The sequence below is a fragment of the Rhineura floridana genome, chromosome 11, assembly GCF_030035675.1.
Source record: "Rhineura floridana isolate rRhiFlo1 chromosome 11, rRhiFlo1.hap2, whole genome shotgun sequence".
Lineage (NCBI taxonomy): Eukaryota > Metazoa > Chordata > Lepidosauria > Squamata > Rhineuridae > Rhineura > Rhineura floridana.
Window position 1 is genome coordinate 39818492 of NC_084490.1, and position 27619 is coordinate 39846110.

General features: G+C 44.3%; 1 protein-coding gene across 6 annotated transcripts in view; it reads right to left on the reverse strand.

Moving 5' to 3' along the window:
* CPT1C (carnitine palmitoyltransferase 1C) overlaps nt 1-24632 on the reverse strand; it is a 57030-nt gene extending 32398 nt beyond the window's left edge. For 2 of the 6 annotated variants that reach the window (XM_061589484.1, XM_061589478.1), the window contains exons 1-3: nt 18613-18691; nt 17766-17865; nt 750-914 (exon numbers count right to left, since the gene is read on the reverse strand). In XM_061589484.1, the coding sequence (XP_061445468.1) occupies nt 750-890 (141 nt within the window). In that variant the 5' untranslated portion in view covers nt 891-914; nt 17766-17865; nt 18613-18691. Of the gene's footprint in view, nt 1-749; nt 915-17524; nt 17679-17723; nt 17866-18612; nt 18692-23643; nt 23710-24110 lie in introns of those variants that run through there. The other 4 variants (XM_061589480.1, XM_061589479.1, XM_061589482.1 and 1 more) reach the window with 4 other exon arrangements.
* Nucleotides 24633-27619: the final 2987 nt, after the last annotated feature.

Sequence of the window (27619 nt, forward strand, 5' to 3'; positions counted from 1 at the left end):
CAAGCAGCTGCTCATTAGTGCTGGCTTCGCTCCTTCCCTCCTCCTGTCTTTGCTTGTACTGGGAAAAAACGAAGTAAACTATGGTTTGGCATTATGTCCAAAACAGGGCACTGAATCACCTAACATCCCCAACTGAGTTCATGAAAGAGAAATGGACAAGTGACTTCTTAATTCATAGCTCAGTGTCTTAGCCACTAACCTGCACCAGCTTTCCATATACATTATCCTTACAACAATTCTGTATGTTGGTCCAGCTATTATTCTCTGCATAGCACTAAAGGAGACAGTGGCTTCACAAGGACACCCAATGAATTCATGCTTTATTGAATGAAAAGAGCCAGGTTATGGTAGTTATTGAACCTTAATTATTGAAAAACAAGCAGTGTTATCTCTTTTTTGCACTGTGGGCACTCTCCACTCTCTGCTAAATCATTGGCTGCATTCCATGGTTCTAAAATGTCAGATCACTGGCTCCCAGAACTCTCTGTTCCAGTTTGGCCAAACCTTGGTCATAGCAAGAACCCACAAATGCAAACCTGCATTCACATCACACCCTCAACCCACTGGCCTGTTTCCTTCTGATAGCCATGCTCTGAGGCCTAACTTGGCTTCAACCTACTCTGCTTCCCTAGATTACAATTTAATGCTTTTTAAGGCTCTAACAGGGAAGATTTGGGTTCCCAGGAGTAAATTAAGAGCTGGGCTGTGAAATGTCATCACAATGACAGTCCTCACTGTCACTATCTTACCCTCAGCTGGTTGAATTTCTTCTTCCAGGATCGCAGGCCTGAGAGGTAAACCTCCTTGAGAGCCACATGGCTCAGGTGGAGATCGATGCCCTCTGGAGAGACAGTGAATTGAAACGCCACAGCTTGGTGTGCCTCCGCCATCTTGGGAAGGTGCTAGCTTGTTGGCTAAGGGAAGGGAGAGAATGAACACATCACTTAAGTCCATATCTAGTACTCCTTCTAATTTCAGCAATGTTGACAAAGCCAGAAAGATCTTGTGCTAGTTGTTAAACTGGTGCAAACATAACCAGGTGATGAACTACATTCTAGATACTTGGAACCCTCCTCAAGTATTGCAGGACTACTAGGGAGAGGGCTGACATCACTATGGCAAAGATGAGTATCTTCTGTATGTGCTGAGACATCGCTGGATACATACCAAAGGTTTGGTGCAATCTTTTGGGAAAGAAGCCTTGCATTGGCTATGTTCCTTCTATAAATCACAAGTGGGGAATCTTTGGCCCTGCAGATGTTCCTGAACTACAACTCCCATCATCCCTTGCCACTGGCTATGCTTGCCGAGGCTGAAGGAAGTTGTAGTTCAGGAATATATGGAGGGCTGAAGGTTCCCCATACCTGCTATAAAAGGACTGAGGAAGTGTGAAGAAAAGAGAGAGGCCTTCTCAGTGGTCACCCCAGGTGTAGAACAGCCTCCCAAGGAGGCTTTCTTGGTGCTTACGCTTTGGTCTTTCTGGCATCAGACCTTTTTATTTTCTCCAGCTTTTTAATCTTGAAATCTTCTAGTAATCTATATATGTTTTGAAATTTCTAAAGTGTTAAGATCTGCTATTAGCCTTGTTATAATGGCTTTATCCTCGTCTGTTGTTTTATGCTGTACTGTTTTATCTTTTTATGTATGTTTTACTTTCATTGTTAGCCACCCAGATAACTTTTTATTGGGCAGCATACAAATTTAGTAAATAAATTAGATAAAAATAAAGTTACTTTTTCAGTTTGAGTTGAGGGGATATTTATAGAATTTATATACCAACTTTTGCCACGAATTTAAAGGCAGTTTACAACAACAGTAAAAGCAATAAAACAGAATAAAAGAAGAGTCAAAGCAGCCATGAAACCACAAAATTAAAGCAACAGACACAAGATCAAAACCCTTCATCTCAAAAATTATTCAAAGCAGAAAAGAATAGGATAGGCCGTGCCTGGTGCTCAAAAGACAACAAAAGATGGTTCAAGGCAAACATACCTAAGAAAGACTTCCTACAATTTGCATCCAACCACATAGTCCTGTTTCACACGTTACACTAACCCATGGCTTATTAAATGATGGTGTATTAAACCATTGCTTTTAAAATGATTGTGTATTAAACTATGACTTGTGTGTTTTGTGTGAACCCTGCAAGCAGCAGAAACTATGATTTGTTTACTGTCACCAAACCATGATCTGAAGCCATGGTTTGTTGTTGGCTTATTAACCTTGGTTTCTTTTAACCATGGGTTAGCATTATGCATGAACTCAGCATCCTTCCTTAACCAGGGTTTATTTGACACACACCCCTTCACAGGATTCTTACTTCAAGCTGGAAATGCCACTGATCAGCTTGCTCCCATATGGTGGTATTTCTTGTCTAAAGGAAGAATCCTTTGGGGGAGGGAAGTTGCCAGTGCTACCTTTTTGAAGATAAAGCAACTTACATTTTCCATTTTTAAAATCTGTGAAGAAAATCTGTAATTGCAGCACATTTTAAATATGATTATACCTTCTGGATTCACACTGAAGCTGGTATTCAGAATTCTCAAATTGTCACTGAAGAAGACTTTTTAGTCAAAATTCATCAGGTAATTGCTATGGAAGATGTCTGGTTCATGCATATTGTGCATGGCATCACAGCTTAATTGATTAATATATTTACATGTATACACTTTGCCAACGTGCACTAAATATCGAGACACATTTAGGCAAGAGCAGCTGGAAAGCAAACTGTACTTTGGGGAAACAAGCTATGATTTGTTTGATCATCTGTGGGACAATTTGTGGTTGGTTAAACAAACCATAGCAATGTGTGAGCCAGACTGCAGAAAAGGCTCCTTCTTGGATAGCCACCCTAGATAGCTACAAAATGTATGCAAATTATCTTTCAGGCTTGAAAGAAAGAAAGAAAGAAAGAAAGAAAGAAAGAAAGAAAGAAAGAAAGAAAGAAAGAAAGAAAGAAAGAAAGAAAGAAAGAAAGAAAGAAAGAAAGAAAGAAAGAAAGAAAGAAAGAAGGCTCCAAAGGATGCTCTGTCTTGGGCTCTATAAAGGTTCTATAGAAAAGGGGCTTCCACTGTTGTATGGCAGCCTCTCTGCATGTCTTTGCTGGGTTGGTACATGAAGGGAACCATCAACAGGGCATTCTCAAGCAGTATTCCACCTTGCAACAAACTCTCTCCATGCTATCCCTATTTTTCTGGGTGTGAAAGTATTCCTGGAAGATTTGTACTATCATGCCTTCCGATGCCTGTCAAATTAAGACAGGCTCACAGCATTTACATCTTGGAAGAGCATTAGGTACACAAGCTACTGTGACATCATAAAGAAAACGGGCACAATCAAAGAGAATTTTATACATGAGCACATTTCATTTTCACTGTGTGAATGACAGATCCAGCTGTATGCTTACAACACAGGTGGCAACAATAGAAATAACATGAGGCCTCAGGTCAGCAGTTGCACATATCCTCTGCATGCAGGAGGTCCCTGATTCAATCCATGGCATTCTGAGGTATGGCTGGGAAAGATGCCTGCCAAGACCCTAGAGAGCCACTGCCAGTCACTGTAGACAAACTGAGCCAGATGGACACATTATCTGACTCATTATAAGACATCTTCCTAATAACAACAGAGAACTTCAAGGGATCCTGCTTCACACACAAATACCTTTAACACAATAAACCAGCCTTTCCCAGCCTTTGGGTCCCCACATGTTGCTGGACTGTAACTCTCATCAGCCCCAGCCAGCATGGCCAATGGTCAGGAATGATGGGAACTGCAGTCCAGCAACTTCTGGGGCCCCAAAGGCTGGGAAAGGCTGAAATAGGCCATTCTCTCTCCCCAACCACTTTGATTCCCATGAGGTAATAAATATGAAAGCTGAATATGTGGCAGAACAACTAGCAATGTTCAACATTAAAAGCCAATATTAAATATAAGAATCATGTTAATTGGCATTTCACCTGGAAGAGCTTAATCAACATACCAGAATCAACTGGAAAACAGGAGAGCTCAATCAGACCTGTTTTTCCTCACTCCTGGGATTGGCAGTAGATGTCAACACTGCTCCAGAGAATGTAGGATCAAGGACTGTACTGCTGGTGAGTTTAGAGTGGACCAGCACCAAGCTAAAGAGTTGAGTTAACCAGCAGCTGATCTGGTAAAATGTCTACACCAGAGGTGGCCAACATGGTGCTTTCCAGATGTTGTTGGACTACAACTCCCATCACCCTGATTACTGGCCATGCTGGCTGGGACTGATGCAAGTTGGAGTCTGACAACATCTGGACTACCCCAGTCTACACTGAAGCCTCTAGGACAGCCTTTCCCAGCTAGTGGGCCACCAGATGTTGTTGGACCACAACTCCCACCAGCCTCAGTCAGCATTGCCAATGGTCAGGAAAGATGGGAATTGTGGTCCAACAACATCTGGTGGCCCACTAGTTGGGAAACGCTGCTCTAGGACCATGGTTCCCAAATTTTTTCCCCATAGACAACTTGAAAATTGCCAGTGGTCTCGGCAGACCACTTAATGATTTTTCTGCCTGTTGTTACAATTGTAATGTGCTATACAAGATGCTATCTGATTTTTAATTACATTTTTACTACCTCTTCTTTTTCTTATATTGCAGTGCATTGTGTTACAATTTGAATTGCATAGAATTCAATTAATTAATTGCAAAATAAAAACGGAATTCAAATATTGTAAACATACAATTAAAAATCAATATATTTTATGCAGACATGCCACAGCCCACCTGAATGAAGCTCGTGGACTGCTGGTGACCCACAGACCACAGTTTGGGAACCCCTGCTCTAGGAACTGACATAACATCACTGGTTACACTGCAAAAACTCCTCTTTTTCTCCCTCCGGCTCTCCCTCCACCTTCCAGACACTGCCTCTCTCATATTGCTCTCCTCCGGTTTGGAGGCCTCTCCTTCTCCCGCATACCGCAGCTGGTTGGCAATGGTATAAAGCTACTCCTCCTTCTCATCAGTCCCAGACCCCCTTCTCATTGTTTTTAAGAAAGCTTGTCTCATCTCCATGCATATGTTTTGCCAGAACATTGTTCAGTCTTTCTGTTATAATGGAAGACAGGATCTTGCAGCCTATGTTTAACAATGATATAGGTCTGTAAGAAACTACTATAGATGGATCCTTTTCTGGCTTTGAAATAAGAATAAGTTTTGCAGCTCTCTATGCTGCTGGAATACATTTATTTCCATGGCAGAACTCAAATACAGTCTTCAATATAGGAGTTTTTAAAAGTATCATATAAAAATATAACATTCTGCATTATAGCCACGAGAATCAGAGACTTTAAGTTACAAATGGTCCTATTTATCTTTTCTCAGGAGAGTTTTCTAAAACTTGTTTACATACCTGTTTGGGTTACATGATTTCTCTATAAACTGAGTTACAAGCTGTAGAGGAGGACTTGAGTATACATACAAATGTTCATAAGTAATAAATGCCTTATCTGTGGTGGTAGCCTCATTACCTATGAAGAGGGGGTTTTGTGTGCCAGTTTCTTATGACTAGAATAGAGTTATATTCTATCCATACAAGCACCAGAGCTGCAGCTATTCTACAAATTTATCTCTAAATTTACATATATTTTACTAATTTGCACATTTTTAGAAATAGATTGCACATTGGGAAGTTTTAGTTTACATTTTGCTGTATCTAACTTTTTAACATTCTTGTTTTTAACGTCACTGCTCCAGATGTTTCATTCTCATTGATAAAGCCTCTCTTCCTGCAACCTCTTCTTGCCATAAGAACCAATATTAATATATATTCCCCTAATATAAGCCTTAACAGTTTCACATACCATAATCTGCAGTTATACTATTTATAAAATGAAGAATTCTATCTCATTTTATTTTACTATATTTTAGCAAATTATTACTTAATCTCAAATCATTTCTCTTACAGTTGTATTTTCCCCTAAAACATTGATGGTAAATGGAATATGATCAGCACAAATTTTAAAAGCAATTTGTACCATGTTTACATCAGACGATCTATTCACTATTCACCAAGACAACAGAAAGTTTAGTGTCTTTAGGAAGCATTCATCAGTCTCCATATATCACCCAAATCACTGTTTGATTCCTTAGGACAGGAATGTGGGAACTGTGACCCTCTAGATGCTGTTGGACTACAACTCCCATCATCCCTGACCATTGACCATGGTGCTGGGGTTGATGGAACTTGGGAGTTCAAAAGAATCTGAAGGCCCACAGGTTCCCCTTTCGCACCTTTGGTTTTTGTCCTCAGCTGGCTCTCCTCCTATCTGTCAGACTACTCATTCACCATTTTCATGGGAGCAGCTCCTCCTTAGCCTTTTCCCACTTTGTTGAGCCTCCTCATGGTATTATTTTTAATACTTCACTAGTCTATTTACACTCTCTTCTCAGGTAACCACATCATGTCCCATAGTTTTCAGTACTATATGTGACACGTACCAGACATCACCCTGCCCCGTCCAGTCCTATAACTCCACCTGCCCATCTGAAATAACCCCCTGGATGTCTCACTGTCACCTGAAAATTCAACAGATTTGAGAATGAACTTTCTCCCAAGACTCCTCTCTCCATATTTGATGTCAACATCACCATCCACCTTGTCAACAAGGCATTCAGTCTTGGTTTTCTCTTTGAATGTGAGGAGCAAAGGAGAGGGAGGAATCAAATCTATTGCCAAGAAATGTCCCTTCTAAGATATCACAAGAATTTGCCCCTTCCTCTCTGACCCTTTGGCTAAACTGTGGTTTGTACCCTGCCTTGACTAGTGCAACCTTCTTCTGTTTGGATTTCCCCCTGTCAAATCTCAGTCCTCTCACCTCTATACAAATCATTGGCCTCTCTTGTCACACAGCTCAAAAAACGCCCCTCCTCAAATCCCTTCACCAGCTTCCAATACCCTTCTGTATCCTAGCCCTCTCTGTCAACCCTGGTTTCCTACTATATCACTGCCCCATGACCTCCTCCTCCAGATCTATCATCCTCAGCCACTGCAGCCACTAAAGGATTACTTGCTCTTTAACGTGACTTCGCCCCAACATCCCTTGCTGCTCCTTACATGTGGAACTCAATTCCTGAACTTGTACATGGTGCTCTCTTCTCCTCATTTCCTTCAATCCCTCCCCAAAATCCACCTTTTCTAGGTGGCCCTTAATGCTCCTTTCAGTTACACTTGGTCACAGTTGGAATTTGCTCACATTGGTTCCTTGCTCCCTTTTCTTCCCCTACCCCTCTACAATCCTCCCCAACCACCATTGTCAATTTTAGACTGAGGGCAAAGGCTTGTGGGTCTGCCCGATGTTGCTGGACTCCCAACTCCCATCAGCCCCAGAAAGCATGACCAGTGGTCAGGGATTAAGGGGAGTTGTAGTCCAGCAACATCAGGAGGGCCTCAGTTTTGACTCCATAAAGTACCATATACACTCAAAACAATAATAAAAAATTGCCACCTTTTATGAGATTTCCTTTCAGAGGATGTGCAAGTGATTAAAAAAAAAACAGATAAGAAGAGGAATCCCTGGAGAAGCAAAAAAGTTGCTGGATCCCTGGAATGGACAATCCACACAAAGTAGAGTGTGTACAGTATGGATGGAGGATGGATTGGCGCTCCTAAGAACAAACACTGAGGAAGATGAAAAGTGCATCCCTTCCTTTCTAGTACCCTCAGGCCCAGGAGCCAAATGTGGCCCTCCTGGTTACTCTATCTGGCCCTTGAGACTCTACCCTGGCCACACCCCTTGCTGGCTTTGCTCTACATCCTCCTCAAGTGCTTTTACCTGTCAAGAATATGTCCTTGAACTATGATAATGCCTCTTGTTGGCCTGGATGGTGCATCCATGTGTTTAGAAACCTCTGACTTTTGCATACCTGAAATATAGCCTACCATACAAAGGTAAGTGTCGCATCCATTTATTTCCCCCTTTTTCCTCTGGCCCCACTCATCACTGGCATGTGGCCCCTGGAATGTTGCCCACAAAAGAATGTGGCCCTGAGGCCAAGAAAGGTTGTATTTAGTATGGCACACAAAACCCTTGTAATGGCGGTGCAAGATCATTAAAGGTGTTTATGTTCTTACGTCTTCTGTTGCCAGGCAATTAAAAGGAATGACAGGCAAAATCTGGCAAAGAGGAGGGTAAGAGCACCTGGCATAGTAACACAAAAATATGAGACGTTTGAGCCATTTTAACCCACTCCATATGTGCAGTCCCAGGAATACTCTCCCTTGTCAATAAGGAGATACCATCCTCTGACCAGAGAATCTAAAAATCCTGGCTACCAGCCACAACTCCAACCACTGGCCCTCGCTACCCTCTATAAAGAACCCAGTTTCTCCTGGCTTTCAAATCCTTCCTACTAGTAGTATCTGTACCATTCTCAGGTATGCTCCAGGGCTACATTGGAGAGGAGGGGGTCTCCACCTGGCTCCCTTCCCCAGCTGCAAGCAGAGTGGGAGAGCATCCCCTGTCCCAGAGAGCTCTGCCTGTTTACACAGTACAAAAGAGTAGATTGTGCTGACTTCATTGGCAACACCAATGTGAGGTCACAATATTATGTCTGGAAGGTGTGGGTAAAGAGTCCCTGAAGGATTAAGTGACACAAGCTTAAGCTACCACAATCTGGAAAATGAAAAGGTGCATAGGGGGCATACACACTGCCCCTAGGGGAGGGCTGAGGAACCTGTGGCCCTCCAGATGTTGTTGGACAACACCTCCCATCATTCCTGACCTCTGGCCATGCTGGGTGGGGCTGATGGGAGTTGGAGTATAAGAATCTGGAGGGCCACAGGGAACGGGCTGTAGCTCAGTGGCAGAGCATCTACTTTGCAAGCAGAAGGTCCCAGGTTCAATCCCTGGATAGGGCTGGGAGAAACGCCTGCCTGAAACCCCAGAGCTGCTGCCAGTTGGTGTAGAAGATACTGAGCTAGATGGCCTGACAGTATAAGGCAGCTTCCTATGTTCTCCACCCTTGATCTAGGGAGTAGCATGGCATGAGATGCATGCGGATCATTTCCCCTCAAGAAGAAATCAGCCCCGATGTTTGACTCCAGGGGTTCCCAGCTAGAAAGATAGACATCCATTCTCCTCAAGAAGATACCAAGCATTCCTAATGTGGGAGACATATTTGATTCTTGGGATCCATGCTAGGTTTTAACTCATAGCTGTGTGGACAGACCGGAGAGAAGTGTTAAAGGTAGGTGCAACCAACAGCAGGTTGGAGATATGGGAAATCATTACAGCATACAAACAACAGAAAGGCGAAACAGCTCGTGCATTTAGCAGACCTTTCTTTGTGCTGTACTTTATTTATATACTGATTTTTACCCTGCTGGGATATCTGGAAAATGTTCAATAATATTCAACAGTGTGTGTGTGTGTTGTTTTGAAAAGATGAGACGGAGGCAGCATTCCGTCTCTCTCCTACCTCCCACCAGTTTGCTCCGTGCTGCTCTCTGGCTGCAGAGTGTCATTCAAGGGAACTATGAACTTCCCCCAGGGCTCTTTGCATGGGAGCTATTTATTTATTTATTTATTTATTTAATTTAATTTAATTTATATACCGCCCTAAGCCCGAAGGCTCTCTGGGCGGTGTACAAAAAGATAAAAACAAGCACAGTGTATAAATACAATAAATCAAGAAACAAGACAAACAAACAAAAAAGAACCAAACAACATCCAAAATACAAAATAATAGTGAAATATGGGGCAATGATAACGAGGGACATTGTGGTTGCCAGACCAAGACCGGCTTCTAAGCTCAGCTGGTCTTTAGGAAAGGCTGATCAAGCTGGTTTTGCAAGATAAGAACCATGGATAACAGGCATCACCAGTCATGGGTGTGAACCCAGATCCCAACTGTGCAAAAGGTGACACACTCTGACCTAGATTCCTTCCCAACACAGGCCTTGCACAAAATGTTATTCTCAAGGTGTTTCAGCTACTTAATCACAAGCTAGAAGAAGCATATCTGAGCACTTGGGACCAGGTTTTGTAAATGAATGGAAAGGTAGGGCTTGGCACACTGCAGCTCTCCCCACACACACCTGGACAAGGACCACAACATGGCCCTCACTGCCCAAGGAGAAAGGCTTCAACATGTTCTGCCTTCTCAGCCTAAGCCTAGTCTGGCAGGCAAGACCTACTGCTGTCATCTCTCCCTTCCTTTAAGAACTTGCTCAGGGTGACATGGGTAGCGATGGTGTGGGAAGAATGGATGGGGTGTTTCCAGACATGTGTCTGGGTACCCTTGAACAAGCAGGCCCTGGGACTCTGGCATGGTGTAGTGCAGGGGTGGGAAACCGCCGGTCCATTGGGGGGTCCAATATGGCCAGTGAGGCAATTTTCCCAAACCATACTCATTTGATAATCAGTTGATGTCACTGGTTAACTTCAGCTGATGGGCGGGGAGGGAGTTCAATCCTGCTGGGTGCTGCTTTGCCCCACAGGGAATGTACTGGCAAAGCAGGCCCCTACAGAGAGCAGGACTGGACCCTAGGCTCATCAGCTGGTGAGTGGAGAGTTCAATCCTGCTGGGTGCTGCTTTGCCAGTGCATTCCCTGCAGGATCTACTACCCCACTGTAATAGATCTACCCTGCTGAAACTGGTTCAACTCTCTGCTCAGCCAGAGATACCCAGGATGGCCATGGGTAAACTATGTTTTCTCACCCTCTGTTTCTCATCTATACAAGGGAACAGCAATATAATCCACTTCACAAGGTCACTATAAAGAGCAACAAGTGCTATATAACAATCCTTTTTCAACTTTATTCCCAAACACAAAGATGTGACCTTGTATAAAATCAATACTCCCCACCTCAGAAGCAGCTGCAGCTCAGCATTTGGTATGAAAACTAAGGATGCTTAAGAGTGGGGTGTTAATTGGTAAACTTCTGTTGCATGCTGCCTGCCAAGGACCGGATGCAGCTGGGCTTGAATATAAAGGAAGAAACTGATTCCACCCCCCTTCCAGTGTAAGTAAATATTGTTGCCTTAGGCACAGCCTGCAGCTCCAGCATATTTAAAAATAGTTAATATTTGCTGCTAGGGTGAAGGCTGGTGCAAACACTGAGCCAGCACTGGAGTCTAGGGTGCTGGAGGAGATAGAGGTCCAGACAACTTTTGGTTCTGGTAAATTGGCCACTTTTCCCATTCCATGCAAGAAAAATTAGGCCAGGGATTTGTATCTTTCATAGGGTTGGATTGCAACCTTAGTTGCATTAAAGTCCTACTGATTTCAGTGGGAACTAAGTCTGCAATCCTAACCCTACTTACCTGGCAGTAAGCCCCATTGATTCAACAGGACTTACTTCTGAGTAGCCATGGTTAAGATTGCACTGTAAGTCATTCCTAACTGTCCCAATGATTTTTATGAGACCTAAGTGCAACTAAGGTTGCAATCCTGTATTTGCTTACCTGGAAGTAAACCTCATTGGATACAATGGGAATTGAAATCTAAGTAGACATGTATAGGATTCTGCTGTTAGTCTGGATCCAACCCATAGATTCTGGCAATGCTGTAATACCTTGTCATGATCTGAATTAATCCTTGAATCCTCTGAGATGGTGGCAAGGTTAATATGTGTGAGATGAGATTTGTAATGCAAGAATTAATTTGGGGAGGCAAGAGTCCTGGGCTTCCTCAGAGTGAGGGTGGAAAAAGCGACCAAACTCCAGAATACTTTGGGTGGATCCAGTGGGTTATATACAGAAGGTATAGGATGCTGCTGATTATCAGCAAAGGATTCCTAGATTATCAGAAAAGGCAGTCTAGTGAGTTAGGAGGAGGAGGATGTGAGCACATGGCTCTTGAGCTGGAGCAAGAATGCAGGAAAGAAAAGAATCCAGCATTTTCTGAGACAAGAATGGTAGCTGGTTCTAAGGAAGGCAACAGACTAGACCACAGATTATTTGGATATTTAGAAGAAGGAATGCAGCTCAGAATCACTCCCACATACTCACTTTCAGATGTCATTCTAAGGCTGAAATCCTAAAACAATTTACCTGGGGGTAAGCCCTATTCAATGCAATGAGATTTAGTTCTAAGTGGATACAGATAGGGTTGCAATCTAAATCAGCAGCAGTAACACCCAAAGAGGAAGCACCTCATGGCTAGAGGATTTGAAGCTACCACTATTGTTTTGGCCTGCTGATAGATCTAAAACCTGCTACTCTAACAGGGACTTTCAGCCATTAACATTTGGATTTTGTGGATGATCAGCATTCTGATTCAGAACAGGGATCAACCACAAACACCTATTTATGTGACAGTGCCCTGTGACACATCTTTCCTGGGAATTACATGCTCAAGCTCTGTGATTATCTATTTCGTTCAGAGCCCACCAAATTCAACAACTGCATCCCAGAATCAAAGAACGCTATTCCCAAAACAGAATTTGACAAAAACCAAGCAATATCCCAAGGTGGCTTCTTCTTTTATATTTTTTGCTCCTTCTTTGAAAGTCAGAATACCTTTGAAAAGTAACTTTTGCATTAATCCACATGGCATAGACTAAGAGAACTTAAAAGAAAGGTCTGCCAAAGCTTTGCTCATACAGGAACCATTTCATATGCAGAATCAAGTTTGTTAACATGCTACCTGTATATATGCAACACTGAGCTTCTCCCACAAGTGGCGTTCCCCCCTGCCAAATACAGAGGTAATTTCAGCAAAGAAAAACTGTATTTCCAATGTTTTTAATTGTTGTAAACCACCCAGAGCGCTTCAGCTATGGGGTGGTTTGCAAATGCAATAAACAAACGAACAAACATTTCACCACATAGACAGATCTGGTTATGCAGAGTGAGTCTCAATAAAGTTGCTGCAATCTAGCAGTAAGAACATTGTGGTACTTAAAAGGCATGCATGCCCTAAGGAACAGTATTGTTATGGTTGCCAGATCCAGGACACAAATTGCCGGAAGGAATGGCCAAAAAGAATACGGCACATTGTACAGATAACTAAGGCAGCAATATCCACTACATATCTACTCAGAAGTAAGCTCCATTGGGTCCAATGGGACTTACTCCCAGGTAAGTGTGTATTAGATTGCAGCTTAAGAAACTGTGTGAATTAGAGATAGTTGCCAGTGAACAGATTTTGGAGTTGATGCAGTTTGGGAATGGGAAATCTGATAACTCTGAACAGTACAATTTATCTTCACACATGCGCACATTTGTATTGCATTTAAGTATTACAACCATAATTATTTAGACCCATGTAAGGTACATTGTTACCGTTGCAAGCAAAATATCTATATAAATCCAACTGAAATCCTTGCACTTTCCCCGGGGTGGGGCAAAGTACATGTTCTGTTAATTGTGCGTCTTTCAACAAGGTCAGGGAATTTCTTTTTTAAAAAAAATATTTCTAGGTGTGGAAGGTGATTTCCTTTGAAATTGCAGTGCACATAGATGGAAGGTTTAACTCTTCCCTCCCCAGCTGTGAACCCCCTCCCCCAATTAGCAATTTGAAAAATCTCTCAAAGGTGCCAATGAAAGATTTCAGCCCCCTATTGTTAATGGTAGCAGAGGGTGTGGGACCAATCCCATTGGGATTGTGGCTGGGAATAGAAGGGTTAATCTTCCCTTCACAGTATGCTGCAATCCAGATTGAAATTGCTCCGATGCATGCACAGCTGATGTGGCTGCAGTCACACAACTAGCATAACATGTAGTTACGCCCTGAGTTTCTAGGCTCTCTCTCCAGTCAGGACTTGCTTGGAGTTTTGTCCAAAAGAGTTGTTTAGCCTGTTACAGAAGGCCACTGTTGCATATTTTGTAGGAGGTGCTGTCCACAGACAGCTAGTGCTGATCAATCCCAGGCATCATTGGCCAATTACCTTGCTGAACTGGCTAGCTTGTGAGGATGGGTGGGGATGATGGTAAATGCTTAATCTTAGCAGTTACCTTTAAATGGATTTTATTGCATTGAAGTGAAATATGCTGAGTGCAATTTGGCAAGGGCAGAAAAACCACATAAACAAAATTGCTTCCACACTAACAGATTTCAAATTTTGCTTAGCATTTTGGAATGAGCAAAGAAGCAGGCCTGTTTCTATTTCTCCAGGTGGGTAGGTGCTTCTTTCTGAATCCCAAGAGGGCCTTTTTCTTGGGTTCAAATTGTTGCAAAAGCAAGCAAACCTTACAGTAGAAGTGACCAGCCAAAGAAAAACCACAGGGGTTGCCAAACCTTTTCCTAACAGTAGTAGATCAGGGAAACAAAGCATCAGAGTGGCTGTGGAATCCAGATTGCGTTACAGTCACCCCATTCATTCTCCTAATTTTAGCATCTCATTTCCATCTAACACACAACTGTGCCATTCCTTTCCCCCTCCAGGGCCAACCTCAGTATGTCCACACCACCTGTGGAAAGCTGAAGCAATATACACTACAATGCCAAAAGCTTGGAACGGCTTACCGAAAGATAGTATTTCCCTGCAGAGTATTTTTCAGGAAGCACGTGCATTCCTCAGTACCCTGTTGAAAGCCTCCTACTGCCTGCGCTCCATATCTGTGAAGCTGTTCCAAATAGGCCATGCCAACTTTATCATACAGCACCTGCATCTCTATCCATGAGCAGGTCAGAATGTTCTGGCCACAAGTCTAGGAAGTGGCTGTTCCCAGTTTAGATGGCACACTAGAGAAAATTACTCAGACCACTTTGTGTGTTACACCAGTGGAAATAGGAGGCAGTCATGCCACATACTTACAGTGAGGTAAGTACATAAGAACATAAGAAAAGCCTGTTGGATCGGGCCAATGGCCCATCTAGTCCAGCATCCTGTTCTCACAGTTGCCAACCAGATGCCCCGGGGAAGCCCATAAGCAGGATGTGGGTGCAAGAGTACTCTCCCCTGCTGCAGTTTCCAGCAACTGGTATTCAGAAACCTACTGCCTCTGCTGCAGAGGCACAGTGCAGCCATCGTGACTAATAGCCACTGACAACCTTATCCTCCATTAATTTGTCTAACCCTCTTTTAAAGTCATTCAAGTCGGTGGCCATCACTGCCTCCTCTGGGAGCAAATTCCATAGTTTAACTATGTGCTATGTGAAGGAGCACTTTCCTGAATCCTTCAATATTCAGCTTCATTGGATGTCCACAGGTTCTGGTGCTATGACAGAGGGAGGAAAAATTTTCTCTATCCACTTTCTCCATGCCATGCATAATTTTATACACTTCTATCATGTTGCCTCTTACTCGCCTTTTCTCTAAACTAAAAAGCCCCAAATATTGTAACCTTTCCTCACAGAGGAGTTGCTCCATCCCCTTGATCATTTTGGTTTCCCTCTGCTGAACCCTTTTCAACTCTACAATATCCTTTTTGAGGCAAGGTGACCAGAACTGTACAGTAGGGCCCCACTTTACAGTGCTTCGCTAATACAGCGGTCTCAATTAGACGCAATTAGACTAAAGCCCCACTCATACAGCTCTTGTTCCGCTTTTACGGCGGTTTTGGGGCATTGCGCACCATTCTATTCAATGGTTTCCGCTTTACAGTAGGGGTCTGGAACGTAACCCGCTGTGTGAGTGAGGCCCTACTGTACACAGCAACACACACTCTGTGCTCTCCAATGTCCCAGGCCTCCTGCAGTGGTGAGAAGGGAAGGAGCAGAGATATGTAGGTGCAACGTCAAGCCACAACAGAAAGATTTTACTAGCTCTTGCTGTTCTGCCTCAAGGCCCAGGCTATCTCATCACCTGGAAGAAGAGAGTGTTTTAAAGGGCCGCAGGAATGCTGTTTGCCACACTCACTTAATCCAGTTTGATGGCCCTTGAACCTATGTATCTCACCACAAAGGCTACATAATGCCCGCATTGGCTGCCTGTATGTTTCCGAGCTTGATTCAAAGTGCTGATTTTAACCTATAAAGCCTTACATGGCTTGGGACCACATTACCTGATGGAACGCCTCTCCTGACACGAACCCACCCGTACACTACGCTCAACATCAAAGGCCCTCCTCCAGGTGCCTACTCCGAGGGAAGCTCGGAGGATGGCAACAAAGGAGGGGGCTTTCTCAGTGGTAGCCCCCAAATTATGGAATGATCTTTGTGACGAGGTGCGCCTGGCACCAACACTGTTATCTTTTCAGCACCAGGTCAAAACTTTCCTCTTCTCCCAGGCATTTTACCATGTGTTTTTAAATTGTATTTTTAAAATGTTTTTAAATTTGTATATTTGTTTTTAATGTTTTTAATTGTTGTAAAACGCCCAGAGAGCTTCGGCTATAGGGCGGTATACAAATGTTGTTGTTGTTGTTGTTAACAACAACAACAACAGCAATAATAATTTGAAACTCAGTACTGAAGCATAATCTTATAATTGCCAATGCAATCAGGGAGTAGCTGTCTTATTACTGTATGTGTCACACTTGACACCAACAAAACAGCCCAAATTCTACAAACAGATTTACTTATGACAAACTTGCAACAACTTGAGGCTAATTTGCTTATTGCAGCCCTGTACCACCCATTGTCCTTGTAGACTTTCACGTTTTTGTGAATATGTTCTGTGAGAATGGTAGGGGGAACAAAAGGAAAATGAGGGCTTCAGGCAAGGATGGGAAACACAGCAACAGCTCCTCCCCAGAAATCTTATCCATGGCTTCAGTCATTTTTTTTCTTTAAAAATTTAAGTAGCCGTGAGGGCTAGAAACAAAATATTAGATTCCTACTGTCATGTTCAGTGTCTGAGCCCAGAATAAAAAGAGCCCTGCAGTGATCTTTCCAAGCTCTTCCCTCCTGTGAGCTCCAAGCAGTAATGCAGGAATCTTTGCAGAAGTGCACAGGGTTCAAAAAGTGTGTGTGTGTGAATGTTATTCTGTCTCTAGGAGTAACCCTCTGATCAGCAGCAAGATGCTCTAGAAAACACTGGCACACCTTTGTCTCTCCCTTATCCTCATCTCTTATATGCCCCCCTAAAATCAAACCTCCAATGAAAGAAAACCACTAAGTAGATTAGAAACCTAAGGGCCAAACTACATGCTATTGCTAATCATGTTTGCCTTTAAGTGCAACATTTTTCTTTCACAATTACCCTCTACTATGGATTGACACCTTGATATGGGGGACACAGAGGGCTTTAGCTTCCCACTCCCCACTGCCATCACAAATCCAGACTGGGGGGCCCAAGTCTGCTATTGGTACAGGGAAAATGCTCCCAGTAGGAGTGTGTTTCCCCATGCAAAAGGTGGCATGGGGCTCCTCTTCAGATCTGGGATCACAGTAGGGGGAAAAGGCTTAAAGCCCCCCACACACATACACATGATCCTGATCCACGCTGACCATTTGTGAAAGAAAAACCTCACACTCAAGTGTAAACAGTGAAATTAATGTAATGTTGTTTGGGCGTAATTTCTCTGGGAAAGAAATTATGCTTAATGGCTAGAGCAAGGCTGGGAGCAGATTTCTCCCCAAGTTCTCTTTCTCCCCCCGCCCTCTCCATTGCTGTGAAGGAGTCAAGCTGCCAGGTGGTGTTAGGACTTTATCTGAGACCCACCCAGTGAGATGAACACTCTGGAATGAAGTAAAGGTAAAGGTAAAGGTGTCCCCGCACTTCTAGTGCGAGTCGTTTCCGACTCTTAGGGTGATGTCTTGCGACGTTTACTAGGCAGACCATATATATGGGGTGGGATTGCCAGTTCCGTCCCCGGCCTTTCTTTACCCCCCAGCATATGCCGGGTACTCATTTTACCGACCATGGATGGATGGAAGGCTGAGTGGACCTCGACCCCTTTTACCGGAGATTAGACTTCCTCCTTCCGTTGGAATCGAACTCCAGCCATGAGCAGAGCTTCGGCTGCGTTACCGCCGCTTACCACTCTGTGCCACGGAGGATCTCTGGAATGAAGTAAACAATGTCAAAAGCCCCACCACCACCATTCATTTCATTTAAATCCGGAAGTACGCTACCAAGGAATTTCCACTCAGCCACCCACTTGCAAATTACATCTTCCTAGCCAGAAGATGAAATGAATGAACAGTGGATACAAGGATGTTTTCCACAAGGAAGTATTAAAAAGCCAGGATGGAAACGAAGGCAATGGCAAGGAAGAGACAAGCTGGAGGCAAAGGTTCCAATCTGTGGGACCCAGAAATCCTGGCAATCAGCTCTTTCCTAGACTCCATGCCCCACCAGGAGAAGTCAACAATCTTGGTAAAAAGCCACTTCTTCCCATACCCATCCAACATACCACAACTTTTCACAGAACCCAGAAAATCTCAATTTTCCCCAGACACCTCTTTTTATAGCAGAGGCAACTAACCTGTGGCCCACCAGAAGTTGCTGGACTCCAACTCCCATCAGCCACAGCCAACCTGGTCAGGGGTGATGGGAGTCCAGCAACTTTTGCTTTACATAATCCATGTCCCCATCCCAATCCCACCTCTCTCCATAGGTCCTCCACTAGATCTGGAATTGCAGCCCCATTGCTCTGATCCTCACACTCTACATCCCTCTTCATTCCTTCTACCAGAAAAACAAACTGTGGAAGAACTTCCAAGTCATTTCACAAGTGTCCTCTAAGGCTGCACTTTCTCCATCACTGCAGTCAACCATTCCCCCATTCCATTTTCTGCATATTCTACCTTTGTACAGAGCTGGATCTTCTCGGCACAAATGGAAACTGCTCCCCACAGCCTCCTCTAGATAATGTGATCTCAGACTACTTTTTTTCCTCAAATTTCCTCCCACCTCAAACCAGTTGGACCTGTTTCCCTTGGCAGGACAGATGCGTTGGTTTGTACACCCACTCAATGCAATAAGGCTGAAGTGAGTAATTAGTTTCCAATATATTATTCCCATGAGAGCTTGACACAGAGGACCTGAGGTTTAGATGCCCTGCACCCCAAAAGACCAGCCCTGTGGGATGAGTATTGGGGGCACTGTTTTACAGTGGTTCCCCTCCTACCTGCAAGGTGTTGTGCCCAGAGAATAGCATTGGGAGACTGCGTTTCACCCACATGGTCCTTGTCCTATGGTGTGTCGCAGCGCACAATCTGGTCTTCAATGCTGTTTAACTTCTATATGAAGCCATTGGGAATAGTCATTATAAGCTTTGGGGCAAAGTGCCATCAGTACACTAATGATGCACAACTCTATTTCTCGATAACATCTGAGCCAGGAAAGGCTGTGCGAGATCTGGACTGTTCCTGGGGCATGGTGGTGGGCTGGGTGAAGATCCATAAATTGAGTTTGAACCCTGGGAAAGCACTGTGGGTGGGTAGTTTCCACGTCCAAGAAATTTGCAGGTTGTGTGTTCTGGACAGGGTTGTTCTTGCACTCCTTCTGAAGAAACAGGTTTGTAGTCTGAGGGTGCTTCTGGATCCATCTTTGTTGCTGGAGGCTCAGATAGCCTCAGTGGCTAGGAGTGCCTTTTACCAGTTATGGCTGGTATATTAACCATGACTGTTCTTAGGCAGTGATAGTTTGGCCACAGTAATTCATGCATTGGTAACCTCAAAACTCCATCACTGCAATGTGCTCTATGTGGGGCTACTCTTGGGTCTGGTCCAGAAGCTCCAGCTGTGCAAAATGCTGTGGCTAAACTGTTGGTGGGGACAAACTATCACCAACACATAACTCCAGTGCTTAAAAGCTTGCAGTGGTTATTCATATGCTATTGGGCCAAGTTCAAGGTTTTTGTATTAATTTACAAAGATCTTAACATCTTGGGTCCAGGATATCTTAATGGCCACCTGATGCTTTATATGCCTTCCTGAAGATCACTGAGCTCTTCAAGGGAGTCAGTTAGTGGTCCCCCATGGCTCACATAGCTCATATCCATGAGGAGCCCTGCACTCGATATTGTGGATTCAACTCTGTGAAATTCTCCCCCAGCTGAGATCAGACAGGCCCCTTCCTGTTGAACATCCATCCCTTGATGAAGACTTTTATTATTTCAGCCGGCATTTTAAGTTCAGTTTTTCTGATTTTATGATTAATTTTAGCTCACTGGCTGCTGCATCCCTTTTGTATCCCTCCTGAACACCACTTAGAAATGACAGTATTAAGCAGTGTATTAACATAATTGATAAACTAAAATAAGCTTTGGCATTCCCCATACCATTTATGTCTCCATGGCCAGGGACTCTCCCCTATAGGGTTGCCAGGTCTCCAGTTTTCACCCAGAGATTCTGGTTTTTGGGGGGTACTCTCCAGGTCTCCGGGTGAGTCATCCTAATCTCCAGACTCTTCGCTTTCATTTAAAAAAATTAAGTTCGTAGGTCGTCTGGTTCAAGAGATATGTCAGCCGCCACCCCCGAAACTTCTGTTAAATGACCTAATAGTCAGTTGCTCAAATCCTCACTTTCAGGTTTTTAGCCAATAAATGAAGTCTTAAAGAACTGCCGTTTTTCTCTTCTCCTTCTGTACACTTTACCTGCTTCTGTCTTAGTTTCTGTAGTCCTTGGAATCTCTGCAGTTTGCCCTTCCTTTTTTCCTAGCAACCAGGATGCATCTTGCCTGAGGTGGGTTCATCTGAGACCAGGTAGTCCCTAGAAGTTATTTTCTGCAAATACTATTACACAAAAAGTGCAGGTGGATGTTAAAGAATCCCCTCCCCAAATGGCAAATGAAAATGTGAAAATTTTGCAAAGATGCTCCAGCATGTTTCCTGCTATGCAGGAGCTGATATCCAGGCACTCATTAAGAATTCACTGTATAGTTAACTTACAGTACAATGGTATACATGTCTACTCAGAAGTAACTGTCTTTATGTTTAGTGGGACTTACTCCCAGGTAAGTGGGTACAGGATGGCTGCCTAGGGTTTGGTTTAGGTTTGGCATTGGGGAAAAGCTGGGTTCTTGTTTCTTTAACAGCTGAATCTCCACAGTTAGGACCAACAGGACATTACTGACTTCTCATGTAAACATGAGCATGTCTGGGGGGGGGGGACAGAAGAAGCAATGACTATACACCCTCAAATTTTGTTATGCTATGCCCCCATGGCAGCCATATTGTGTTGTGCTACATGCCTATGGCAACCCTTGTGTGACTGGCACCCACAGCACTCACTCAAGATTCAAAATGTGTCACTGGTCCAAAAAGGATGGCAATCCCTACGCCATGACATAGTATAGCATCACATCCAGCTAATGGTTCAGGGAAGGAAGAGAGAGGAAGGGAAGGAGCGGAGCCCCCTGGAATATGCTAAACCAGGGATGGGAAAGCTTTTTCAGCCTGAGGGCCACATTCCCACATAAGCAACCTTTCGAGGGATACATGCCATTGGTGCGCGGGGCCAGAGGCAGAAGTGGGTGCAGCAATAAATGTGACTCCTATCTCTGAACTGTAAGTTACGTCCCAGCCACACAGTCAGAGGTTTCTCCACCACCACCCCATGTACATAATCTCTCCATTCACCATCCAAACAAACTAGAAGTGTTATCACAGTTCAATGACACATTCGAACCAGGCAAAAACACTTAAGTAGGATGCAGAACAGGGCTGGTGAGGGGTGTGGCCTAGGGAGAATCCTAAGGGCCAAACAGAGAGGCCTGCAGGGCCACATTGAGCCCCCAACCCTGAGGTTCCCCATCCCTGGATCCCCATCCATGCCCTTGCTGGATGCTGCTGTCCAATACACAGTCGAGTCACATGTCACAAATTCTTTCTTTTCCCCACCTTCAATGTTCAACAACTAAATTGAGCATGAGAAGATGAAGAACTATTATCAAGCTCTAGTGGTGTCAGGTCTTTTGCTGCCACTAAAACTTCCAGGAAGCAAATATCTGGCTTTTTATCTATTATCTAAAACAAGATGTCCAATAAGAAAACAGTCTGTAAATTAGCATTCTTTTAATCTTTTAATTAGCATTGAGCAGAGGGTTGGACTTGATGGCTTTATAAGCCCCTTCCAACTCTACTGTTCTATGATTCTAATCACTCTCTCTCTATTGCATGACCTCTGATTATAATTTCACATCCCTCGAGATGGCACCTGAGTTATGTATCCCACTGACTCATCCTAGTTATGCTGCTGTTTCTGCCCTTGATCCACTAGACTCCGCCACCCTACAAACACCTTCCCTCCTGTATGTGACAACTATCCATAAAGATTAGCCTGGCTGGTGTGCTCTGATTTTCATACTGAAGACTGTACTAATTATCATGTAGATTTTGAAATTGTGAATGCTTTAGGGAAAAGGTGTGAGGCCATAAAGATGTACAAGTGTATGACAGCCAAATATTTCAAAAGCTCTTTAGTACAGTATGCCACTACCATCCTATGGAAATGTCTCACTCAGTTAAGTGGGCTTTGCCTAATGCAGGCTTATAAATACTCATTTGCCTGGAGCAGACAAAAAGCCAGACTAAATGTTACATGACAGGCAGATCAGTTTGCCATAATTATATATTTTTCTTTTTAAAAAATCAGCAACATGAGGCTATAAACTTAACTGAACACAAGGCATGGGAAACAATACTCAGTCCTTTCCCACTCATGCTTTCCATGTTTTCTTCTATGGATGGAAAAGCAATTTCAGAAGGTTGATTGAATCATAAAAATGGTCTGTGGGGAAATGGTTAAGCACCCACCCTCAGATTAAATTCACAGTCTCCCATGGCTGCTTTTCATTCATTCATTTATTCATTTTAAAAAGTGAGAAGTCACACACATCTGATGTACAACATCAAGTATGGCCCTTTACATGCTTTCAAGTGACCAGACAAGGAAATATATGCAAAACAAAAAAAGAGGGTTAGGGTTTTCTCTCCCCCCACTGCCCTTAATAGTCTACCAGTGTACCACAAATTACTAACATAGGAATCTATGATCAGGTGGGCTAGTAAACATTTTTGTGGACTTGTAATTTTTATGGACTTATATGCAAGGCTCCATGATTTTACACATAAAAGCTTACTTGCTTTTTTGGTAGTGTTTTCCAAAATCAAATGGTAACAGCATTGAGAGGAGGGCAGTGAGAGGAGCCAAAGGAGGAAAAATAGAATACATCCCTGCCCCCACCAAAAGTTTATACTGCCCTCCTTCCTTGCCCTTCACATTTTTAGAGGAGAAAGATGGTTGGCATAAGGTTCCCAGGGGTTTCCCTCCCAGGCACTGACCAGCTCCAGACCTACTTAGAAGATGACTGCTTCATGTGATCTCAGACCATCCCCTGGAACCTATGGCCTAAAAGGGCAGAGATACCCCAGATATGCAATACCATGGACTTCTTTGAATCAAGATGAATACATGATACAGGTTTCCATTCTGGTGACCTGCTTGAGAGTTTGTGCGTGCAGAGGAGTATAAGAAAAATCCTATATTCCATCCAGGATTTGGAAGCAGGCAGTTAAATCAATCCCCATCCTCTCACTCCAGTAGCAAGCCAAGCAAAAAAAGGAATGACATATTCAATGCCTACTGAGCAATGGGTCGCTTGCCTGCCACTTCCTCCCAATCCCCCTCCCCAAATCTCTCTTCTGACATTGATCAACCCCCTCCAGCCTCAGCAGTGGCACAGCCTTGTCTCTTAATAATATCCTGCGTAGCAGTGTCCTTAGGAAGTGGTGGCCAGCTGTACAGAGACCACCACCCTTACCTGTCTCCAAAAACTTGGTATCCCCCAGCAGGAGAACCATCCCCAGCCGTCTTCCCTCTATTACCACATACCTGTTCCACCAGCAAGTCTTGCATGCAAGTTCATTGGACCCCTCTGGAAGGGTCAGGCTGCCAATTCTGAAGAAATAAAAACACACATCCCCAAAAGAAGTCAGGTTGGGACCCTGCCTGAAGCCTATCAGAAGAAGGCACCCTCACACCAGTGCAGCCAAGACCCTGGCACTCAGCTGCTCCCACTAGGCTACACTCTTGGCTCCCTTTGCTAGTAATCCATGAACACCCCCCATGCTTCCCCCTCCCCCCATTTGTGGGAAAGTATACTTTCTGCTACAGACCACGAATTAATCTCATTTCCCCTTCCCTAGAACTCAGAGGCCCTGGATTATAAAATACACACCGCCTTCTCCCAGGAACCAACTAGGCCCCACAGCAGTTCTATTCCCAGGCTTTTTATTTCAACCCACTAGGCCCAGAAGAAACCCCTCCTGAGGAACCTAGGAGCCCTGGATGACACTCACCTTGCTGCCTTTGGGGTGGCCTCCAGTCAAGAGCATCCTGACCCAATTCTGGGGCTGAGCCATGCCCCAAACCTCAGGGCTGGAAAGCAGGACCTTCCTTACTACCCGTCTTTTGGGGGGCACCAGCATCCCTCCTCGTCCTCCTTTTCTCCATCTTCTCCTTTTCCCTCTCCTTCCCGTTCTTCTTCTCTCTTCCTCCCTCGATTCTCTTCCTCCCCCCTCCTTCTTTGGCAGCCACCTTCTCCTCTATCCTGTTTTTAGCACGATCCTTTCCTCCCCTTCCACCCGTTCGCTAGCCTTCAGCATCTCTCCTCATCACCCTGCTTGCCATGCCGGCTCTGCTGTACAATGATTTTCCCGAAATCCCCCGCGCCGCTTTACTGCTTTCCTTGCAACGGTCTTAGTCGTGGCTTCCGGAGCCTGCACGGAGCAGTGGGAATGCCTGGCAATGGATCACCGGCGTCTATTGATTCCCCACTGATGGCCCATTGCGTTTCAGCTTTGATTCTTGAGGTGCTATGAACTCCCTTGTGGAAGCCAGGACTCTTCCTCAGTCCCAGATTCCCAGCTCCTCCCCCCTCCCCACGTGTGTTTTCGGGACCTAATAAAACACTGCTCCTTTTTTTTGTCTTTGGGTTCTGCTTTTTAAAATTATCGTTGTGCTAGTGTGAGATTTTAGAGTTTTCGTTCTTCAGAGTTCAGCTTCTTCCATAGGTTTTCCGGTAGTTGCGGGTGGGGGAGGAATGGACGTAACTCTCCTCTAGAGCACTTTATTTGGTATTTCGGTATCATGTTTATCGCTAGCCTTTCTTCCAAGGAGCTTAGGGTGGCATACCTGGTCTCTCTCTCCCCCTCCCCCCATTATTTAATCCTAACCACAACCCTATGAGGTAGGTTAGGCTGAAAGTTAGTGACTGGCTCAAAGTCACTCATTGACCTTCATGGTTTAGTGGGGATTTGAACGCTGATCTCCCCAAGCCTAGCCTGTCACACTAACCACACTGGCATGGGCATGAACACCAAAACATCAAGCAGTGCCCACAGACTGCCATGTCACCCATTGCAACCACTGAGATATATTTTTGAATAATAATCATAATAATGCTTAACATTTGTACAGTGCTTTCATGTGTTCGAGAGCCAGCGTGGTGTAGTGGTTAAGGTTCAAATCCCCACACAGCCATGCAGCTCACTGGGTGACCTTGGGCCAATCACTGCCTCTCAGCCTCAGCGGAAGGCAATGGTAAACCCCCTCTGAATACTGGTATTCATAGGGTCGCCATAAATCGGGATCAACTTAAACACAGTCCATTTCCATTTTCATGTGTTCAAAATGCTTCACATGCTTCTTTTAGTTGTAATCCTTACAACAACTCTGTAAGGTAGGCCACTATATTGTTCCCCATAATGCAAATGGGGTGGGGGACTAAGGCTGAAAAAAACCGACTGGCTGTCTTGCTTAAGGCACCCAATGAGATTGACCCACAGACTCAAACTGGAGACTTCCTTATTCATAGTTCAGTTTGTCAGCCATTACGCTATATCAGCTTGGAACTATTGCTAACATAGGATGGCTGTGGTTTTGCGGTGTATCTTCAATCCAACCACCAACTTGGTTTTTTAAAAAATCACTGAAGAGTGGTCCATTTCAGAATAAACAAATTCAGCCCACAGGAGGGAGGCTGGAGACTTCAGCAGTGTGTAATAATGGGAGACAGGAGCCTTGTCATGAAAACAGGTGTTACAAAATGAGTTTGTTTTCATATGTATTTTTTATCTTATTTGTTTTTGCTTTTTTTGTGTTTAAACCCCTCTGGTATTACTCAGATGTCTAAGGCTTGGGTCTCTCACTCCCTTGAGAATCCAGAAATGCTGCCGGCCTCCCATGCACTTGTCCTTCTCTCATTCCTCTTTCTGCCCCCCTTTTTTTCCTCTCTCTTTTTTCCTGATACCCACCTCTCTCTCCCCCTCTTCCACTTACGCATACACACATACACAGAGCTGTGATGGGAGAGAGACAGGTCACTCTTATCAGAGGTCTGATGTGATCATTTGCAGAGGTTTCCCTCCTTTTCTCTTGGCATCATTCCAGTCCATTTCTCTTTCCCTCCCTCTTTCCTCCCTGTGTTTTTCCCCTCCCACCCTCCTCTGCCTTTGAGATCCCCGCACCCACATTAAATTCTGCTGAAGGTTGCCTACAGACCTTTTGGGTGTATTTTGTCCACTCCTGGTGTAAGATAACGAGAGCTCTCATACACACAGTCACCCCTCTAGCTCAGGGTTAGTCAACCTAGTGCTCTCCAGATGCTGGACAACTCCTCTCATCATCCCTGACCCTTGACTGATGGGAGGCTGGAATCCAACAACATCTGGGGGCCACCAAACCGGTTACCCCCAATCTACCCTAATGACCATGTTCACCTTCTCAGGAATTGTGGCTCACAACATTGATCTAACCCACCAGAATGTACCCCTTTCCTTTGTATTCTCCAAATATGACATCCCTTTAATTGTTTTCCAGTGGCTACAGTGGCAGACCTAGACTGGAGAGACCCACGTTCAAATCCCCACTCATCTGTGAAGCTCACTGGCAGATGTTGAGCTGGTCACAATGTCTTAGCCAAATCTACCTCGCACGGTTGTTGTGAGAATGAACCACATAAATGCCACTTTGAGTTCCTTGAAGGATGGACAAGATTGATATACAAATGAATTGTAATGATTTTCTGGGCATACAGCTATTGAAGTTTCAGCTGCTTCTAGTTCTGTGTGATCAACAAAATGACAGCCCATAGAATATGTTCATGGTTATCTTCAGTAGACCAATAACTTGTTTAGAAGAGTTCTGTGGTGGCTGATGCCATTGGGATTGGAAGGGCAGAAGGCAAAGAAACTAAGAATATATGGCGCCAGAGCCAATGACAGGCAGAGTCAACTAATTCTAGTTTCGCCCCCATCCTCCTCCTCCTGAGTACTACACAAGGGCAAAACTGATACTAAGGAGGAACAAACTGACAAGTAGTGCCATCCCCTGGACTGGCTGTAAGAAGCAGGCAGGCAGGCGGGGGCTGGCTGAGGGCAAACTGAGTTTGATGGGGCAGTGCTCCATTCTCCCTAAAGGACCTGCCTCCACTGGGAGAGTTAAACATTTTTGAGCCTTCTTCCTTGGGAATAACACCAGCTCAGAACATCTCCCCAGGCTCCAAGAGCCAAACCGCAGCACTCAAGAATTCATGCCATTCTGTAGTTGTTCAGAACACCCAAGGCTGGTGAAAGGATCTCTCCAGGTTACAGAAACTCATTCACCCAATAAGAAGTATAATTGCACCTCTTGCAAGCCAGGCACTTCACCCATACTTCACAGCTGCACCAAGATGGGCTGGGCACTTGCTAAAAGTGCATCAGGGCAGCTCCAGGAAGCCTGGGATCTCTGGGAGATCCATTCCCAACCACACCTTTCACCTGCACACACAACAAGCTCACTAGAACCAAAGCACAAATCCCAGTTG